This window comes from Pteropus medius, unplaced genomic scaffold, assembly GCF_902729225.1.
Source record: "Pteropus medius unplaced genomic scaffold, Ma_sr-lr_union100, whole genome shotgun sequence".
Lineage (NCBI taxonomy): Eukaryota > Metazoa > Chordata > Mammalia > Chiroptera > Pteropodidae > Pteropus > Pteropus medius.
In genome coordinates, this window is record NW_024355008.1 from 486,421 (window position 1) to 504,408 (window position 17,988).

Consider the following 17,988-nt stretch of genomic DNA (forward strand, 5'->3'; position numbering starts at 1 on the left):
TGTGCCGAGGATAATCGATACACTGATGGAGATAACACCTCGCATGTGTCCTAGTGCACTGATGATACATGAATATTTGTTGAAATAATGGCCACCACGGCAAGCACAGGAGAAGTGATTATTCTATTTTATAATTCTGTAGAAACTATGTGCTTATTATCCAACTGAAATGTGTCTTGTAAAATAATAACTTATACCAATAGGAAAGTGGGATTTTGAGAGTGATTATATGGATTAATACCTATATACCACAGACATCTGAATAATGATTAGGTTAAATCTGTGTTCTAGGAGTTTAAGAGGATACATGCCTGGAGAGAGGTTTACTACTACTGGGTTTACTGACTGGGAAAAGCAGAAAAACTGAATTATATATACTCTAGTTATTCCTGGCAATCTTCATATTGCATCAATAAGAATTAATTTTCCACTTTCCTGTTCTACCAAAAGAGTTTCCAACTTCTAAGACTGGAAATTGAACTTCTAAGATTAGCAGCCTGGGATAAAAAGGTACCTGTGTGGTCCAACATGGTATTTAAGCCACAAGAAGACAGCCAGCTGGACCCATTACATTCAGGCCATACGCCAGAATGCTTGTTGACTATAGATATACTTGATCAGAACAGGGCTTTATTATAAGTCCATGCAGTGCTGAAACTGCAGATTATGCCATGCAAATGTATGTAGGCACAGACGAGCTCCCTAGGGGGAAAAGAGGAATTCAAAATGGACAGCCACAAGGAGAGCCAAGATGAATAAAGACAGAGAAAGTAAGTCATGATTACAGACTTTGACCTTCACAACTCTACAAAAGCAAAGAAAACATCGATTAGGCAGAGAATTTTAGAAGCCTTAAAATGTATCTTTCTTGAAATCTTTTCCCAAGTAAATAGTCTTCCAGAAAACCACTATTACTACAAGGCTCCCAGCTAATAAGAACACAGTCTAAGCAAGATAAATATAGCTCAAAGGGAACCATTTGCCTCAGAGACTTCTGACAGCAATGTATGTGTAAGAAGTTATCCCAATGAATGCAATAGATCTGAGAGTGCAGAGAGAAATCCCCATATTTATAGTTAATTGATTTTGACAAGGTTGTAAAGACAAGTCAGTGGGAGTAAGAATAGTCTTTTTAACAAATGGTGCTGGGACAACTGGCTATTTACATGAAAAAGAATGAAACTGAATCCCTACTTCACATCATATACAAAAATCAAAGTGGATCTAAATTTAAGACCTAAAACTATAAAACTCAGAAAAAAATAGATGTAAATCTTGATTTTGGATTAAGCAATAGTTTCTTAAATATGACACCAGAAACAAAAGCAACCACATAAAAATATATAAATTGAATTTCATCAAAATTAAAAACTTTGGTGCTTCAAAGGTATTATCATGAAAGAGAAAGATAACCCACAGAATGGGAGAAAATGTTTGCAAATCATTTATCTGATTAGGATCTAGTATCCAACTTTTGATATTAAAAAGACAAATAACACAATTTAAAAATGAGCTAAGGATTTGAACAGACATTTCTCCAGAGAAGACATATAAATGACCAATAAGCACATAAAAAGATGCTCAGTATCATTAGCTATCAGAGAAATACAAATTAAAATCACAATGAGATACCACTTTATACCCACTAGGATGGCTAGAATCAAAAAGGCAGATAATAACAAGTATTGGCAAGGATATGGAGAAACTGGGAGTGTAAGATGGTGTAGCTGCTTTGGAAAATGGTCTGGCAGTTCTTTAAATGGGTAAACATAGAGTTACCATATGACCCAGCAATTACTACTAGGTATATATCCAAGAGAATTGGAAATATATGTCCACACAAAACTTGTACACAAATGTTCATCAACTGATGAATAAATAAAAAAAATGTGGAAAAAAATCCATATAATGGAATATTACTTGGCCATAAAATGGAATGAAGTACTCGTGCATACTACAACATGAACTTTGAAAATTTGCCAAGTGAAAGAAACAAGTCACAAAAGACCACATACTATATGATTTATATAAAATCTCCAGAATAGGTAAATCTATAGGAAAAAAAGTATATTAGTAGTTACCTAGGACTGGAGTGGGGGTAAAGGGGTAGGAAATGGGAAGTGACTGCTACTGACTATGGGGTTTCTTTTGGGATGATGAAAATGTTCTAAAGTTGATAGTGGTGGTGACTGCACAACTCTAAATATACTGAAAATCAATTAATTGTATATTTTAAGTAGGTGAATTGTACGGTGTGTGAATTATATTTCAATAAAGCTATTACAAAAAGTGTGTTAGTGGATAACAAGTGTTAGTAAAATAAAGGAAAGCAGTTAGGAAGAGTTAAAATGTTGCAATTTTAAGTAGAGTGGTCAGGGTAGGTAGGCCTTACCGAAAAGATGGCATTTGAAGAAAACTCTGAGAGAGTGAGGTATGAGGTATGTAGACATCAGAATAGGCAGAAAGAGTCAGGCTCTGAGGAGGAAGGCTGTTCGGCATGTTTGAGGCCAGAGTGAATACAGAGAAGAGAAGAGATGAAGTCAAACGAGTAATGAGAAGCCGCATCTTAAAGAGTCCTGGAGGTAAGGACGTTGGGCACAGTGAGATGAGATCTGTATTTTAATAGGTCATACCGACCACTAGATTGAGAGCAGACTGAAGGGGAGAAAAGCCAGAAACAAAGGTCAGCAAGGAATCTTTTGCCATAATTGAGGCAAAAGTTGATGGTAACTTGGACTAGAGTGGTGTTAGTGGAGGTGTTAGGTGTTCAGAGGTAGTTGATTCTGATAGATGTGTGTGTGTGTGTGTGAGAGAGAGAGAGAGAGAGAGAGAGAGAGAGAGAGATTATAACAGATACCAATAAAACTCTAATTTGTCAACTCAATTATCATGCTGGATCCACTGTAACTGGTCCTACAATATCAGAAAATTGTTGATACGTTCAAAGTGCCGGGAAGTATATAATTTACTCCATTCTTAACTAAGAGCCTCTGTATGGGAGCCTATTTTGGTAATATTAATCCAACATTTGTAATACATACAAACTGTTTATAACACGTACGTTACTAAAACACAACGGGTTTCATTCGGGTGCTCTAGACAAGAGTGGCAGCGGCAGTAGGCAAATGCCCTCAGGGGTTCTGCTCAAGCGGACTAGCATTCTATTCTCTTTTCCTTGTACAGCCCAAAGCAGAATTAGCATCTACAGTGTAGATTCTACACTAGTTTTAGCAGTAGAAACGAACCCGAAAGTGAGTGTAATCGTAATCCCTGTAAAAAGAGCTCCTATCCTTCTGTTATGTGTTCCCTAATACCTGCCTTCCTTAACCCTAGAAGGCTTTCTAGAGGAGGCAGGCCTCTAAACAGGTGGAGTTTTGAAGGCAGCATAATGTGACTGTGAGGAAGAGCATGAAAAAATACAAAAACAAAAGCAAGCCAATAATCAACAGGATGAAAGATTCCAGGGTTTTCTTAATGAAGACACTGACGTCAGATTTTCTAAGACAGCTCCAAACTTAACCAGCAATACTACTATCAGCCATAATTGTGATATCTTATACACAGGGTTTTAAAAAAAATTAAGTTATGATTAAAATTTTTTCCAACACGCAATAACTGCAAAGCCTGGGAACTTTATAATTGTGTGATGAAATATTTATTTAAACACGACATCTAATGTTAACCCATACATAATACCATGAAAATACAATAAATATTTTATAAGCTCACAAATCAATGAAAAATATCAGAATATTGGTTACTTAGAAAGTTTTTCGACAGCATTGACTATTTCTGAGACTGTAGGATTGTGAAATAGGGTTAGATTTTCCTCTATTTAATACTCTTAGTTTTGTGTGCTTGATTGAATTGAAAAAAAAGACTCTCAGGAATGTTAGCACCTATCATTTACAACAGTATAACACCAACTATTTTAGCTGTGGGGTATACTTTTTGTCCAACTGAAGTCATTTACTTCTGAAGAAAGGGATGGCTGAGTGCCATATTTATTCTAACTCAAGAAAACATAAAGTACTACAACTAAGTTACTGTATTTATTTACTAGAAAGGAGAAAACAAAAAAAAGATGCAGGATAATGTATACCTACAAATTCTTCTCCTCTGCTGGCTTTAAAATTTTTTAAGTAAACAATTTCCCAGAGTCTAAAGGAACATAAAGCCTTGCTTTCCTAATTCACACCTTGTCAGCAACCTTGCATTGTAGTGTGTGGACTGCTGCTTTGTTCAAGTGCTGGAAGATTCAGGGACAAGGCTCACCTTGATGCTGTTCTCCTGTCAATGTAATTATGTGACCCTGGGCCTAATTCCTTGTTTCCATGACAGGAACCTGGTATTGATTTATATCATCTGCAATTTTATGAAGAGAAATTTACATATATAATAGGATTTATTGTGATTCACTCAACTAACATCTACCAAATGCCGGATACTATATAAAGTATTTTACATCTTATCTCCTTTTACATACTGAGTGTAGGACTAAATCTTGTTTCTCTTAGAATTATTACGATGCCATATATGGGAGCTGAGTCCATAGTAGGAGCTCAGGAAAAAATTTCTCAGATGGAAATACTTAATGCTTTCTTATGGATGATGCAGGCATAGCTCAGTTGCCTAAGGCAATAAACAATGTAGTCAGGCTGTAAGTTACATATGGATAAATCAAACTTTTACGCCTAAATTCCTATACACTAAAAAATGAATATAAGCCACATTAAAAGATCATACAATTCTTTCGTGACCTACACAGTATCTAAGACACTAAAACATTAATAAGAGCAGCAGTGAATGAATATATCCATTGGATAGCTCAAGACAGCACAAACACATATCTAGTCCCTTCAGGGCATTCCTAATGTACTAAAGAAATGAAACACACAGAAAAAAATAAAATCATTAAGGTGTCCTTCAGCTTATCTGTCAGTATGGAATAAACTCTATCCTGTAAGTTTAACTGCCTCTTTAGGTTAACACCATCTTAACAGATTCTGTTTATCAACACTCTTTCTCTGCAAAATTGGTAATACTTCTCTCATCGGCACCTTTGCTCTACAAACTGACACAAAAATACAGATATTTTTCTACATGTGTACTATGTTATGCACACAAACACTATATATATTAATTTGTGTAAATACGGACAAATCTAAAAATATGCATGCAAACTGAGACTTTATTAATAAAATCTTACTAGATAAGTTTAAAAGTTTAAAAATGTTTGCCAGATACAACAGTAACAAAAATTAGGAACACAACAGAAAAACTAAAAATAGAAACCTAGCTAAGTGTAGTACTCAAAACAGAAAGGAGTCTATAAAATTACTGTACGATTAAGGTAGCAAACAATCTAAAGAATTCGTGCTCTATTTTCAAAACCAAAAACACTCCATGAAGAAAAAAATACCAGTTACGAAATCTGGACTCTATTAGAAAGGAGTTCTCTATTTTGCCCTAGGTTTCATTTACAAGCTGATATAATCAGATATAAGATGGAAGAAATGGAAAATATTTTCAAAAAAAATGTGGTTAAAGAATGTGGCAATCAGAAAATTGTTATACTATTGGTGTTAAATCTAAAAATAATCTAGCATATAGCAACAATAATATTGTCAAATGGAAATATTTCCTAGGCCCAGCTGTTCACAAGTCTTAAGCACGCTTTCATCAAATTCTAAGGGGTCAGCAGGCAATGAATGAAAAAGTGTTTATGAGTTCCAATTAGGAAGTACACTAATATCTAAATTGGATTATTTTATTTCACATGAAATTTTAAACCATTGATGATTCTTCCTCATAAAAATAAAAGCAAACTGACCAGGGGTAGGGGGTAGGGGGAAAAATAAAAATAAATAAAAAAATAAAATGTTAAGAAAAAAAAAAGATAGTTAAGGGGAAAAAAAAAAAAAAAAGGCAAACTGTAGACTGACCACTACGAAATCCTGGATTGGTGAAATCTAAAGTAATAAGGTTTAAAAATTACTTTTTAAGCTGTGATTTCATGTTCCACAAAAGGCGTATCAAATTATTGCTTTTCAATCACGCACACACACCACCCAATTTATGGCAAAAATAGAAGATGCCTTAAGGACTTGAAGCTTTCAAAGAAAATGCAGCTATGTCTTCTGGGCTCACTATTCTAAAACTAAAATAACTTAAAAAATCATTGCCCAGAATCATCTTAGAAATGTTAAGCTTTTCCTGGAAACTAGCCAATGGTGAACAGATTCAAAACTAAGAATTTAGATCACTGACCATAAAACTTTGCTTTTCAGGTCCAGTGGTAAATGCTGTTTTAAAGTCTATATTTCAGAATGAAAACGTCAGTAGCATTTATCAGCATACTAGATTAAAAAAGATCTGCGTTACTGAGAATGGCTGGTTCTGCCTTTCTCAGTAAGACCGGCAGAAATGCAGGAGTTTCCCTCTACGGAATTTCTAAATAGTGGTTGCTAATATGACATTCTATCTCGAAGGTCCATTACACCTTCAATTTTCAGATGAAAATTTCAATTTCAGAAAATCTAGTTAGAATTTTAAGGAATTATACCAACTGTGAATAGAAGTCTCAGTCCTCCCATAATTATTAAGTGTTGACATATTTATATCTATCTTTGCCTGCTATCCAATGGGGAAATGAGAAAACTTAACCTTTCACTGGAAGACACAATCTTTCAAAATAAGGTTTACAGACAAAAATTAAAAAGATAACTAATAATGGAAAAGACTGGAAATTACTGCTCGAAGATAATTAAAAGTAACAAAAAAGAATAAAACCATGAAGATAAAAACTAGACACAAAGTGAAGAGACACTACCCTAGATACAACCTAGGCATTACAGCAGTCCAGAGCTTCATCCAAGGTGGTTACTTTTTGTCCAAAGCCGCCTATCACAGCTTAAACTCGGGTAGGATGAATCCTAATTCTTTGTAATGTTTTCTTGTTGAATATATGTCGTATTCTAAAGGATTTAAAAACTGGCCTAATTCTAGAATTACATACATAACAAGACCTCTTAATAATCCAGTTTTCACTAACAGCCTCTTAACTGACCTCCCTACATTTATTCTTATCTCTTCAAACCCACTCCTCACAGGGCAGGGAAGATAAAAACAAACAAAAACATAAATCTAGTCAAGCTCAAACCCTTACATTTCCTACAAAGCCTTGAATAATGTGACCTACTCACCATGCATTCATACCACCCTAGCTGTGCTGGCTTCTTTTCTGATTCTTCCTTCCTACCATGAGACCTTTGCATCTTCTGTATTCTCCCCTACAATGTTCTTACTTTCTTGTCTGTCTGGAATCTCCAATTAATCCTTCAGTTCTTAACAGTGACTTCTTTGGGAGAGCTTTGCTCTTTATCAATCTTCCACTCCTCTGGCCTCCTATTGCTTGAATGTTTCCTTCATTTTACTTATCATAACTATAGTTAGGTAACCATGGGTTTGATATCTTTTTCCAACTCTGTATTGTAAGACCTATGAAGGTGTGATTGTGTCTGTTATTTACTGCTATTTTCTCAATGCCAAGCATATAGCAGGAAATTAGCCATTAAAGGGAATATAATTTTGCAATGGGCTTTTACACAAAGTGATGAAAATTAGTCTATCTCACAGAATCAGGATTCTACCACAATATATCCTATAACTTTAACAAGTCTTTATGAGAGTTTAAAAAATGAAGAAGCTGTTGAAACAACATTTTTCACAATCGTCCTAAATACGCTAAACCTTCAACTTAGGTTGTTAAGCTTGGGGCATGTAGTGATGTTCTTTGAAAATATTCACAAAATTCAGTGTGGCAGCTAAGTTTCCTAGATAGAAACAAACTGAGGCTCTCTACCAAAGCCAAACACCCTTCAAATGAATGCATCATTATAAGAAATAGTGAATAAAAGGCCACCCAAGAAGTAGTAAGAAATTCAACCAGTGTTCTCTTGAATTTAGCCAGTTCACTCAAATTAAACAAATGCTTGATGGATGGGACAAGAATGTGCAAAAACAAACAAACAACAAACAAACAAACAAACAAAAAACAAACCCCACCTCAGGAGAGATCTTCCCAAATTGGTTATGAGTTTTGAGTTTTAAAAGTCTTACTATACAGAACTTCCAAATTATGATAGATATTTAAACTTTAGAAACTAAGATTCATCTAAAATAATGTCACAGCCATGTGGAATTTGGCATAGAGATATATGTCTACAATATACTGATTCTGTTATCTGAAATCACTGTCAATTCTTAAGAAACTTTAAGGCAGGACGTCAAGTTTCTGTGGCTCAAAAAGATCCATAATTTAAATATCCATCGTAAGAACCATTTTCTTAATATTTTCCAGAAAACTTCACGTCAAGTAACAAAGGGAAAGGGTCAAATATAAAGCAAAACAAATAATTTAACTTATATTAAGACAAGAAACTTATAAGAAGCAAATTAAATGTTTATTTTCTATTCTCTCACCTATCAACCCAAGACTTTCAGGAAGTAAAATTGAAAGGATGAAAATCTATCATCATCTCACTCTTTTTCACCTTACTGTTTTGATGGTAAGAGTGGGGGAAAATGAGTACCTGTGTGTACAGCGGTGAAAGAGGGGAACTAACATTTGTTTTGTGCCTATTACGTTGTGTACCCACAGACACTATATGTGTATTATTGGATTTAGTCCTCCCAACTAACTCATTTACAGATGAGGCTCACAGAGGTGAAATGACTGGCCAGAGGTCACCCGGTTTTAATTCCAGGGCTATCTAGTACTCCTTCTACAACATTACACTGCCTCAGTTTTCCTGGTTCTATCAAAAATATTAATTGTTCATCAGCATAATGTTTCAACCAGTTATTTTCTTTCTAATATTCCATCTAAATGAATTTTCTTTCACACTCTGAGTGATTAGATGTCATACCTTGTTCCATAGCTTAGAAACTAAGGGAAAGCAGATTCTTCCTCACAAAGAACAGCTCTCTCCTCTCACATTCCAAAGGAAAATTTTAATGATACATACAGTATTTATCTCAAACCTATCACAGCTGAGAAGGAAGCCTGTTCTGCCCTCAGTCTTTCCTAGTGCCCATGCCTAGGAGGTTTTTGACAATTTTCTCATTTATACAATTAAAAAAAAAAAACCATAATTTTTTATTTTAAATGGTCAACTTAGATAAATCATTGTTTAATATAAAAATAATTTAAATGAATGTTTTGATATATCCTTGAGAAACTTCTTAAGCATTCTCACCATAGTACCCCTAAGAGCAGAAGGGAACAAATACATGCCAAGTAGCTAAAACACTTAGACAGATTTCATTCGAATCTTGCATTTTATCTTGGAGATTCAGAAAAAGTTTGCATTCTACTCTACTTCATAGCCTTGTAATTTTTCCCCTATTCTAAACATTAACAATGTAAAAATATCACATGCTTATTTTGTAGTATCTCAGATAGCACTCAGGGTACTCCTGGTGGTATGAGATGCTATTCTTTAAGAATGGTAATATGGTCTCTAACACAGTATCATAAAATGGTAAAATGTGGATGATAAAGCTTTAAATTGATAATACATTTCAATAATTGACAGACTTTTTAAAAGTTATTATTGTGTCCAATATTACAAAAGTGAAACTATCAGTATTTCCTCTATTAAGGAAAGGGAAGTATACGGACTTTATATAAAAAGTTAATACATTTTTAATTTCTGGATTTCTAAAACTGATCTAATTTTATTTGTCAAATTTATAGATATATTATTAACTGTTCGGTCTTTCTACTCTGTTCCAAACTCAGATAACAGGTACTCAAAGAAACATTCCATTTTTGTTTTTAGAAAGCATAAAATGTGGGAGCATTGGTATAAAGTGAAAATTACCTTGTTTCTCTATAACCGAGTATGAGGCCAAAAATCCTCGTCCAGAAACATGGATTCCACTCATGAACAGCACTGTAATTTCATTGCTTTTTGATTCAATTGAATGGTTCATTTGCAACCCGAGACCACAGTATTTGCCTAGGAATGAAAGAAAAGCAGTTATTTGTTGTGACTCTTATGAAGTCAATCATATTTACTATGCAGATAACAGAATCAGAAAAATATGCCAAACTGGGTATTAAATAGTATAGAATGATAATTAAGATGTTTACTGATTAAAACCACATTACTCTAGAGGGGAAAAAAAAGCAAAGTAATAACAGCAGTAAAAGCAGTACAAGCATCGCTGACCTTACAAAGATTCACTTGCCTGTGAAATATAAAATAATGAGGAATTTAAAAATATTAAAGTATTTCATACAGGCAGGTGGATCGCAAATAAAATGAGTCAATCAGTAATATTCTTAACATGCTCCCCACAGGGTGCCTCTAGATCCCTGGCCTCAGCGCACCCCTCAAACTTTTTTAGAACTCTCAATTTTCCTTCCAAGGATGTTAGCCTTCTGATCAGTCCCTATAGGTGATCATTTATAGTGGAATTAAAAAAAACTCAATTTAGTCTATAACTTCTTAATCTATTTAGTATTTAATAAATAAATAACAAACATTAAGGGACACACACACTCGTCTCAGGTGCTATGGGTGTTCAACATAACATATATATTTTGCTCATCCTTTCTTTAGGAATACCTACTGTGCAAAAAAGTTTTCTATTTTTAAACATAGACTGTAATTTGATATAGCTAACAATATTTTAAACAGTCAAGCAAAATAACATTATCGAAGAACCCTACAATAGTTATTATCTGAACACATAAGAAAAGATGATTTTATCTTCAGACTTGTTTTTTAATATCAAGTAACTCAGAAATAGCCTGGTAAATATGACGAATATTAAATACTGTATTACTTTTGAACATTATTTAAAAATAATGACCTAATATCAAAAACAGTAATATTTTATGTTATTCCAAATATTATCTGAAATAATATCGAAAGCTACATAATTTGCTAGCAAAGCCAAGTATGTGCAGAGCCCGGGGCCATCACATTAAATCTTAAAAACCAAATGTGAATAAGTAAAGGTAAGAGAAATTATATCAACCAGAATCCTTACATAAGCCAGTTGACTCTAGTAAAAGAGAACAGTTTCATTTGGGCTCATTGGCACAAGCTGTTCTTTGCCATTTAACAACCTACATATGTGTGATTTTATTACAAGGCTGATTAAAGTGCTCTGTACAAATACTAACTTTTCAGATACTTTTAGTACAAACAAAAAAAATCATATTTAAAAAATACCTATCATGCCATACAAAGATGTCTTTACAAAAAATATATTATTGACGTGAAACAATGTTTAAAAAATCTTTAACCCTCTTAATATGGACAGAACCATAAAAATATTTTCTATTAGCATGACAATTTCATCTCTTTAGTTCGTTTATTTGGGTTATCTTGTCCTCCAAAATATGAATAAATGCAATTTGTGTTAGAAATAAAATATTTTTTTAAAACTACTCTTGTTCAGTGAAACTCAAAAGGCAGGGCTAAAGAATGGATAACCTCAATTTAAAAAACAGAAGGAAAAAAAAGTTCAATAACTGATCTTGTAGGTCCTTAAGTGCTCTCAAAATGTACCAAGTAAATACCTGCCTTTACCTGCCATTCCCAGCAAAGATGACTGTCCCTCTCCTCACTTGGGTCTCCTCTGATCATAAATTGTACCCATTATACAAGTAATGCAAGCACTTGGCAAAATACTCTGGGAAAGGAAGGAGAAAAATCATCCCTAATTTGGGTAATATACTAGTTAATTTTTTAATTCCATTTCCCTAGCTTGGCCACTCAAAGGTATTCTTAAATCAACATAAAGCATTTAATTACCAACAATTACAGGTTCTGCTAATGGCGCTTAAAGTCAGCCAAAATCTCTAGTTTCTCATGAATAAATAAGAGGAATTTCAAAAAATAGTATATGAATACACATAGGAAATTACACATGTAAAAGTTCAGTATTTAATTACCATAACACCCATGAAACATTGGTTTATATTCTAAAAGAATCCATGCTCCAGGCAAATAAAAATGTTTAAAAAGCATTAGCTCTTAGGAAACTAGAAAAAGAAATGCAAATTAAATTCAAAGTAAGTAGAAGAAAACCAATAATAATTAGAGCGCTAATCAATGAAGTTGAAAACAGGAACTCAATAGAGAAAATTAATGAAACCAAAAGCTGGTTCTTTGAAAAGGAAATCAATAAGCCCAAAATCAGGAAAAAAAAGGACATAAATCACTAATATCAGAAATGAAAGTGAGGACACATCACTACAGATCCCATGGACATTAAAAGGATAATAATGGAATATCATGAACAACTCTATGTCCACAAATTTGATAACCTAGGTGAAATAGACAGCTTCCTTGAAAAACACAATTTGCCAAAACTCAAACAAATAGACAATTGAATAGGCCTGTATCTATTTAAGAAACTGAATCAATAATTAATAATACTTCAAAAGAAAAAGCACCAGGCACAGATGAGTTCATTGGTAAATTCTACCATTTAAGGAAGAAATTACACCAGTTCTCTACAATCCCTTTCAGAGGTTATAAGCACAGGGAATATTTCCTAACTCACCCTATGAGACCAGCATTACCCTAAAATCAAAATCAAAGACATTACAAAAAAAGAAAATGACAGATCAATGTTTCTCATGAAAACAGATGCAAAAACCCTTAATGAAATATTAGCAAATTGAATCCGACTATGTATAAAAACTATATGCCACGATCAATTGTGATTCATCCCATGTATGTAAGGTTGGTTCAATATTTGAAATTCAATTAATGTAATCCATCACATCAACGGGTTAAAAAGAAATATCATATCATCGAATCAATAGATGCAGAAAAAGCATTTGACAAAACCAACATCTAATCATAATAAAAACTCTCAGTAAACTGGGAATAGAAGGGAACCTCCTCAACTTGACAAAGGATACTTACAAAAAAAACCTACAGCTAACACCATACTTAACCGTGATAAATTCAAAGCTTTCCCAGTAAAATCAGAAATAGGGCAAGAAAGTCCACTCTCACCATTCTTTTCAACATCATACTGGAGATACTAGCTAACATAGTAAGACAAGAGGCAAAAAAAAAAGGCCAACAGATTGAGAAGAAAGAAACAAAACTGTCTTTGATCAGATGACATGATCACCTATGTAGAAAAATCCAAAAGATGGACAAAAAACTTCTGTAAAAATAAGTGATTACAGCAAGGTTAAAGAGTATAAGGTTAATATACAAAAATCAATTGCTTTCCTTTTTATGAACAATGAATAAGTGAAATCTGAAAACTAAAACACGGTATCATTTACATTAACCTTCCCAAAATAAAATACTTAGGTATAAATCTAGCAAAATATGCCTAAAATCTATATGAGGAAAACTACAAAATTCTGAAGAACAAAATCAATGAACTAAATCAACAGAAAGATGTTTCATGTTCATGGACAGGAAGACTAAATATTGTCACGATGTCAGTTCTTCCCAACTTAATTTATATATTCATGTAATCCAAATCAAAACCCCAGCAAGTTATTTTGTGGATACTGACGAACTTAAAAGTTTATATGGAGAGACTGAAGACCCAGAATAACCAACACAATATTAAAGAACAGAGCTGGATGACTGATACTACCTACCTTCAAGATTTACTGTAAAGCTACAGTAACTAAGACAGTGTGGTATTGGTAAAAGGACTGACAAATAGATCAATTGAAACAGAATAGAGCAGAAATAGATCCACATAACCCATCTTTTACAAGGGAGCAAAAGCAATACAATAGAGCAGAATCTTTTCAACAAATAGTACTGGAACACCTGGACATCTACATGCAAAAAAATTAATCTAAACCCCGACCTTACACCCTTCACAAAAATTAACTCAAAACAAATCAGATTTAAAGGTAAAATGAAAAACTATAAAACTTCTAGAAGAAAACATAGAAAAAAAATCTAGGTGACCTTGGATATGAGTATGACTTTTTAGATACAACACTAAAGGCATGATCCATGAAAGAAAGAATTGATAAGCTGGACTTAATTAAAATTAAAAATTTCTGCTCTGCAAAAGACAATGCTAAGAGAATAAGACAAACTGCAACTAGGAAAAAATATTTGCAAAATACACATCCCATAAAGCACTTTTATCCGAACTATACAAAGTACTCTTAAAACTCAACAAGAAAACAACCCGATTTAAAAATGGGCCAAAGACCTAATGGACACATCGCCAAAGATATACAGATGACAAGCATATGAAAACATACTCTACATATATGTCATCAGTGAAATGCAAATTAGCTATATCACTATATACCTATTAAAACAGCCCAAATCTCGAACACTGACAGACGACTGGCAAAAATGTGGAGCAACAAGAACTCTCGTTCATTGCTGGTGGGAAAGCAAAATGATACAGCCACTTTGCAAAACAGTTTGGGGATTTCTTATAAAACTAAACACTCTTACCATACAATCCAGCAATCACATTCCTGGTTATTTAGTCAAAGGAGCTGAAAACTTATGTCCACGTAAAAACCTGCACACAAACGTTTATAGCAGCTTTACTGTAACTGCCAAAACTTGGAAGCAACCAAGATGTTGTTTAGTAGGTGAATGGATAAACTGTAGTATATCCAGACAATGGAGTATATTATTCAGTACTAAAAAAAAAAAAAAATGTTATCAAGCCATGAAAAGATAAGAAAAAATTTTAAATGCATACTGAGTGAAAGAAGGCAATTTGAAAAGGCTATACATTGTTTGATTCCTGGAAAAACAAAACTATGGAGATAGTAAAAACATCAGTGGTTGCCAGGGGTTGGGGGAGAGGGATGAATAAATGGAGCACAACAGACGTTTAGGGCTGTGAAAATAGTTCAGTACATAACACAGTGATGAATACATGTCATATTTGCACCAAATCCATGAAATGTGTAATTCCCTGGCCACCTGCCCCAAACAAAAACAAAAACAAAAAACTAGCCACAAAGGAAATGCAAAGCAAACCCATAATGAGATTCCACTTTACACTCACTAGGATGGCTAGAATCAAACAGACAGATAACAAGTGTTGGCTAGCAAGTATGTTGAAAAGCTGGAACCTTCCTACACTGCTGGGGGGATTATAAAATGGTGCAACTGCTTTGGAGAACAGTCTGGCAGTTCTTCAAAAGGTTAAACAGAGTTACCATATGACCCAGTAATTCTACTCCTAGGCATATATCCAAGAGAAATGCAAACATATGTCCACACAAAGTTGTACATGATAGCTCACAGCATTATTCATAACAGCTAAAACAAACAACCTAACCAGCATTCTTGGGTTCCTAGGATAAATTGGCATGGAGAGGTGGTAATAAATCTGAAAGAAACAACAATGAGATATTTTGGAAACAAAAAGAATTATGAACTATCACTCCAGGTGGCCTCTAGGAACTAAAAGCAGTCCCTGGCCAACAGGTAGCAGAAAAATGGGGACCCTAGCTTTACGACTGCAAGGATATATAAATACTGCCAACAACCAGTAAGCTTGGAAGGGAACCCTCATCCCCAGCTGGTTATCTTGATTTCAGCCAGGCAAGACCTTGAGCAGAGACTCCAGTCATGACATGCCCAGACTTCTGATCTACAGAAGCTGAGATAATAAATTGTGTTGTTTTAAGCTGTTATGATTGTGGTAATGTTATGAAATAACAGAAAACTAATACAACCAGAAATTTACTTTGGTGTAGTAAGAATACACTGCTTTTGGATGATCAAATTTGAGAGTATAGTGCACAAGTTAGAATTTATGGCTCAGGGCCTGAATTAGCAGACAGATGTATTTTACTTGGCCTCTTGACCAGTAAGTTTTGGTTCATGCACTATTTCAAAAGGAATTAGAAGCCAGGACTTTAAAAATCTGGAAACTTCTTATCAATTCTGAATTTCTGACTTCTTTTGGTGGGGGTGGGGAGGGGGGAGAAGGAGACTTGGGCCAGTTTTCCAAATGTTTGTGCCTAAGTAATGTAATAGTTGTTGTCTTTCAAAAAGAAAGTCATACTCCAGTTTGCCACAGCCCCTACCACATTCTAATGCTCCTAATCCTGAAGCTAATCATCATTCATCTATGGCAATGCTGTTATTATACCTAGTCCATGTCAGTTAATTATTTTACCTGTCTAGCCCCTGTTGGCAGTGAGTTTGTATCCACTTGCATAGAGCTTAGAGATTTTAAGGTTATCATGCCTCTTCTGATGTCTATACCAATCATGCTTTTGGTAGATGAAAAGCAGCATATTAAACTCTGGAAGATATTAAATGGAAATATTCTGTGTTCAAAAGAAAGATCCATCTGATTTTGGATAGACTACCAAGTAGAGTTTATTAAATTTTGTCATTAAATTTATGAAACCTGTTTTATGTTTTCAACTAAAGGGAAGATCATTTCACTTTTTGAAAGGTGTGCCATGGAACAATGATTATCTTAGGAACTTGCATGATAGAAAGAAATGATGGAGAGTGGGGAGGTGTCTGCTAGAGCAAAAGCACATCGACCCCGTCCACCACCAAGAAATGAAAATGTAATGAAAAGCTTGCTTAGAAAGCATCGCTCTTAATTTAAAAACTGATTTAGGGAGTTTTTTAATGCCTATGTACAGAAGCACCTCTAATCTCAAAAACAAAACGTGGAATTCTCATAGGAATTTACTTAACAATTTCCTTACTGTTATAAATTTAGCTTTCAGTTTTTCTGCAGAGTGAATAATACTGCAAAAAACACCATCTTAACACAATTTCTTCTGTCTTCTGAAGTATTTCCTTAGTAGTGATTCTTAGCATACTTCCAGACTAAACAAGTATACCAATAGATACTACTATATATGTAAAAGTATCAATTTTACCACACCTGCCCACACCAAACCTATTAAAATTTTATATTTTTTACTGATTCAAAAGACAGGGAGAGAGCATACTTAGTTTAAAAAATTTGCATGTCTTTGATTATAAGTATAGTTGCCTCCTCCAATTCCTCTTCCAGAATGGCAGCTTGGACATAAGAGCACATAGATTTTTATCATTATCCATGACGGTGATCAAAGGGTCTTTATAAAAATTTTGCAATATTCATGTAAATCAAAATATCCATGAAGTAATAGCAATCTTTCCTGTCAAAATTTTCCAAGTGGGCTTTCTTTCTTTCTTGTGAGACTTCTACTTTAACTGAGGGCTTTAAGACTTATCTTTTGGAAAACCATCCAACTTCTAGATAGAATTCTAGAATTCTGTTTCTATTTCTTAATAAAAACTCTTGAAAGGTTGGTGACTAAAGGCCCTGGCTTTTATTAACTTGACAGCTTCTTTCAGGATAGCTGGCAGTGTTTCTCATGCCAAGTATAGTAATGCAAAAACAATGAGTCATAATAATTTGTAGACTTCAGCGAAACCAGATGTGTTGCCAAGCATCACAGGTGAGACATATATAGCATACCAAGAAATTTTCCTTCAAAATTTTTCTGAGAAATACACTTTTCACCACTTAGAAGATATCAAAGTCTTTTAATATTTTCTTTAAGGGCTTGTGAATAGGAATTCTTGGATGGAGTGAGCAAAATATGGTAGATTAAGTTTCATCTAGTTGAATGTTGATGAGAAATAAGACAGTTGTCAATTCCTCACTGACCTGCCTTGTACTATTAGAGGAAACATTTTGAAGTGATGACATCATTTACAGAGACGAAGTTTCAATATTTCTTTTCTGTTTCAGACTACAAATCAGCTTGCCCATTCCAGGGCAAGAAGATTCACTAAGGTCTTTCGAATTGTATATGGCTTCTGTACTTTGCAATGTAACAGACAACCTCATATGATGCTTCTCCATTAGGGACAAATCCATGGTAAGTTTTAAGTTCTCATTATGCATTCTCATGAAAAACAGCCATAGTAATCATTGTATTTTCATGACCAATGATATGAGATGCCTTTAGCC

At 34.1% G+C, this 17,988-nt stretch overlaps 1 protein-coding gene across 1 annotated transcript in view; it reads right to left on the reverse strand.

Annotated features, from left to right (window-relative positions):
• DCBLD2 (discoidin, CUB and LCCL domain containing 2) overlaps positions 1-17,988 on the reverse strand; it is a 77,931-nt gene that overhangs the window by 29,914 nt on the left and 30,029 nt on the right. The window contains exon 3 of the mRNA XM_039856912.1: positions 9,888-10,025. Within this exon, the coding sequence (XP_039712846.1) occupies positions 9,888-10,025 (138 nt within the window). The remainder of the gene's footprint in view (positions 1-9,887; positions 10,026-17,988) is intronic.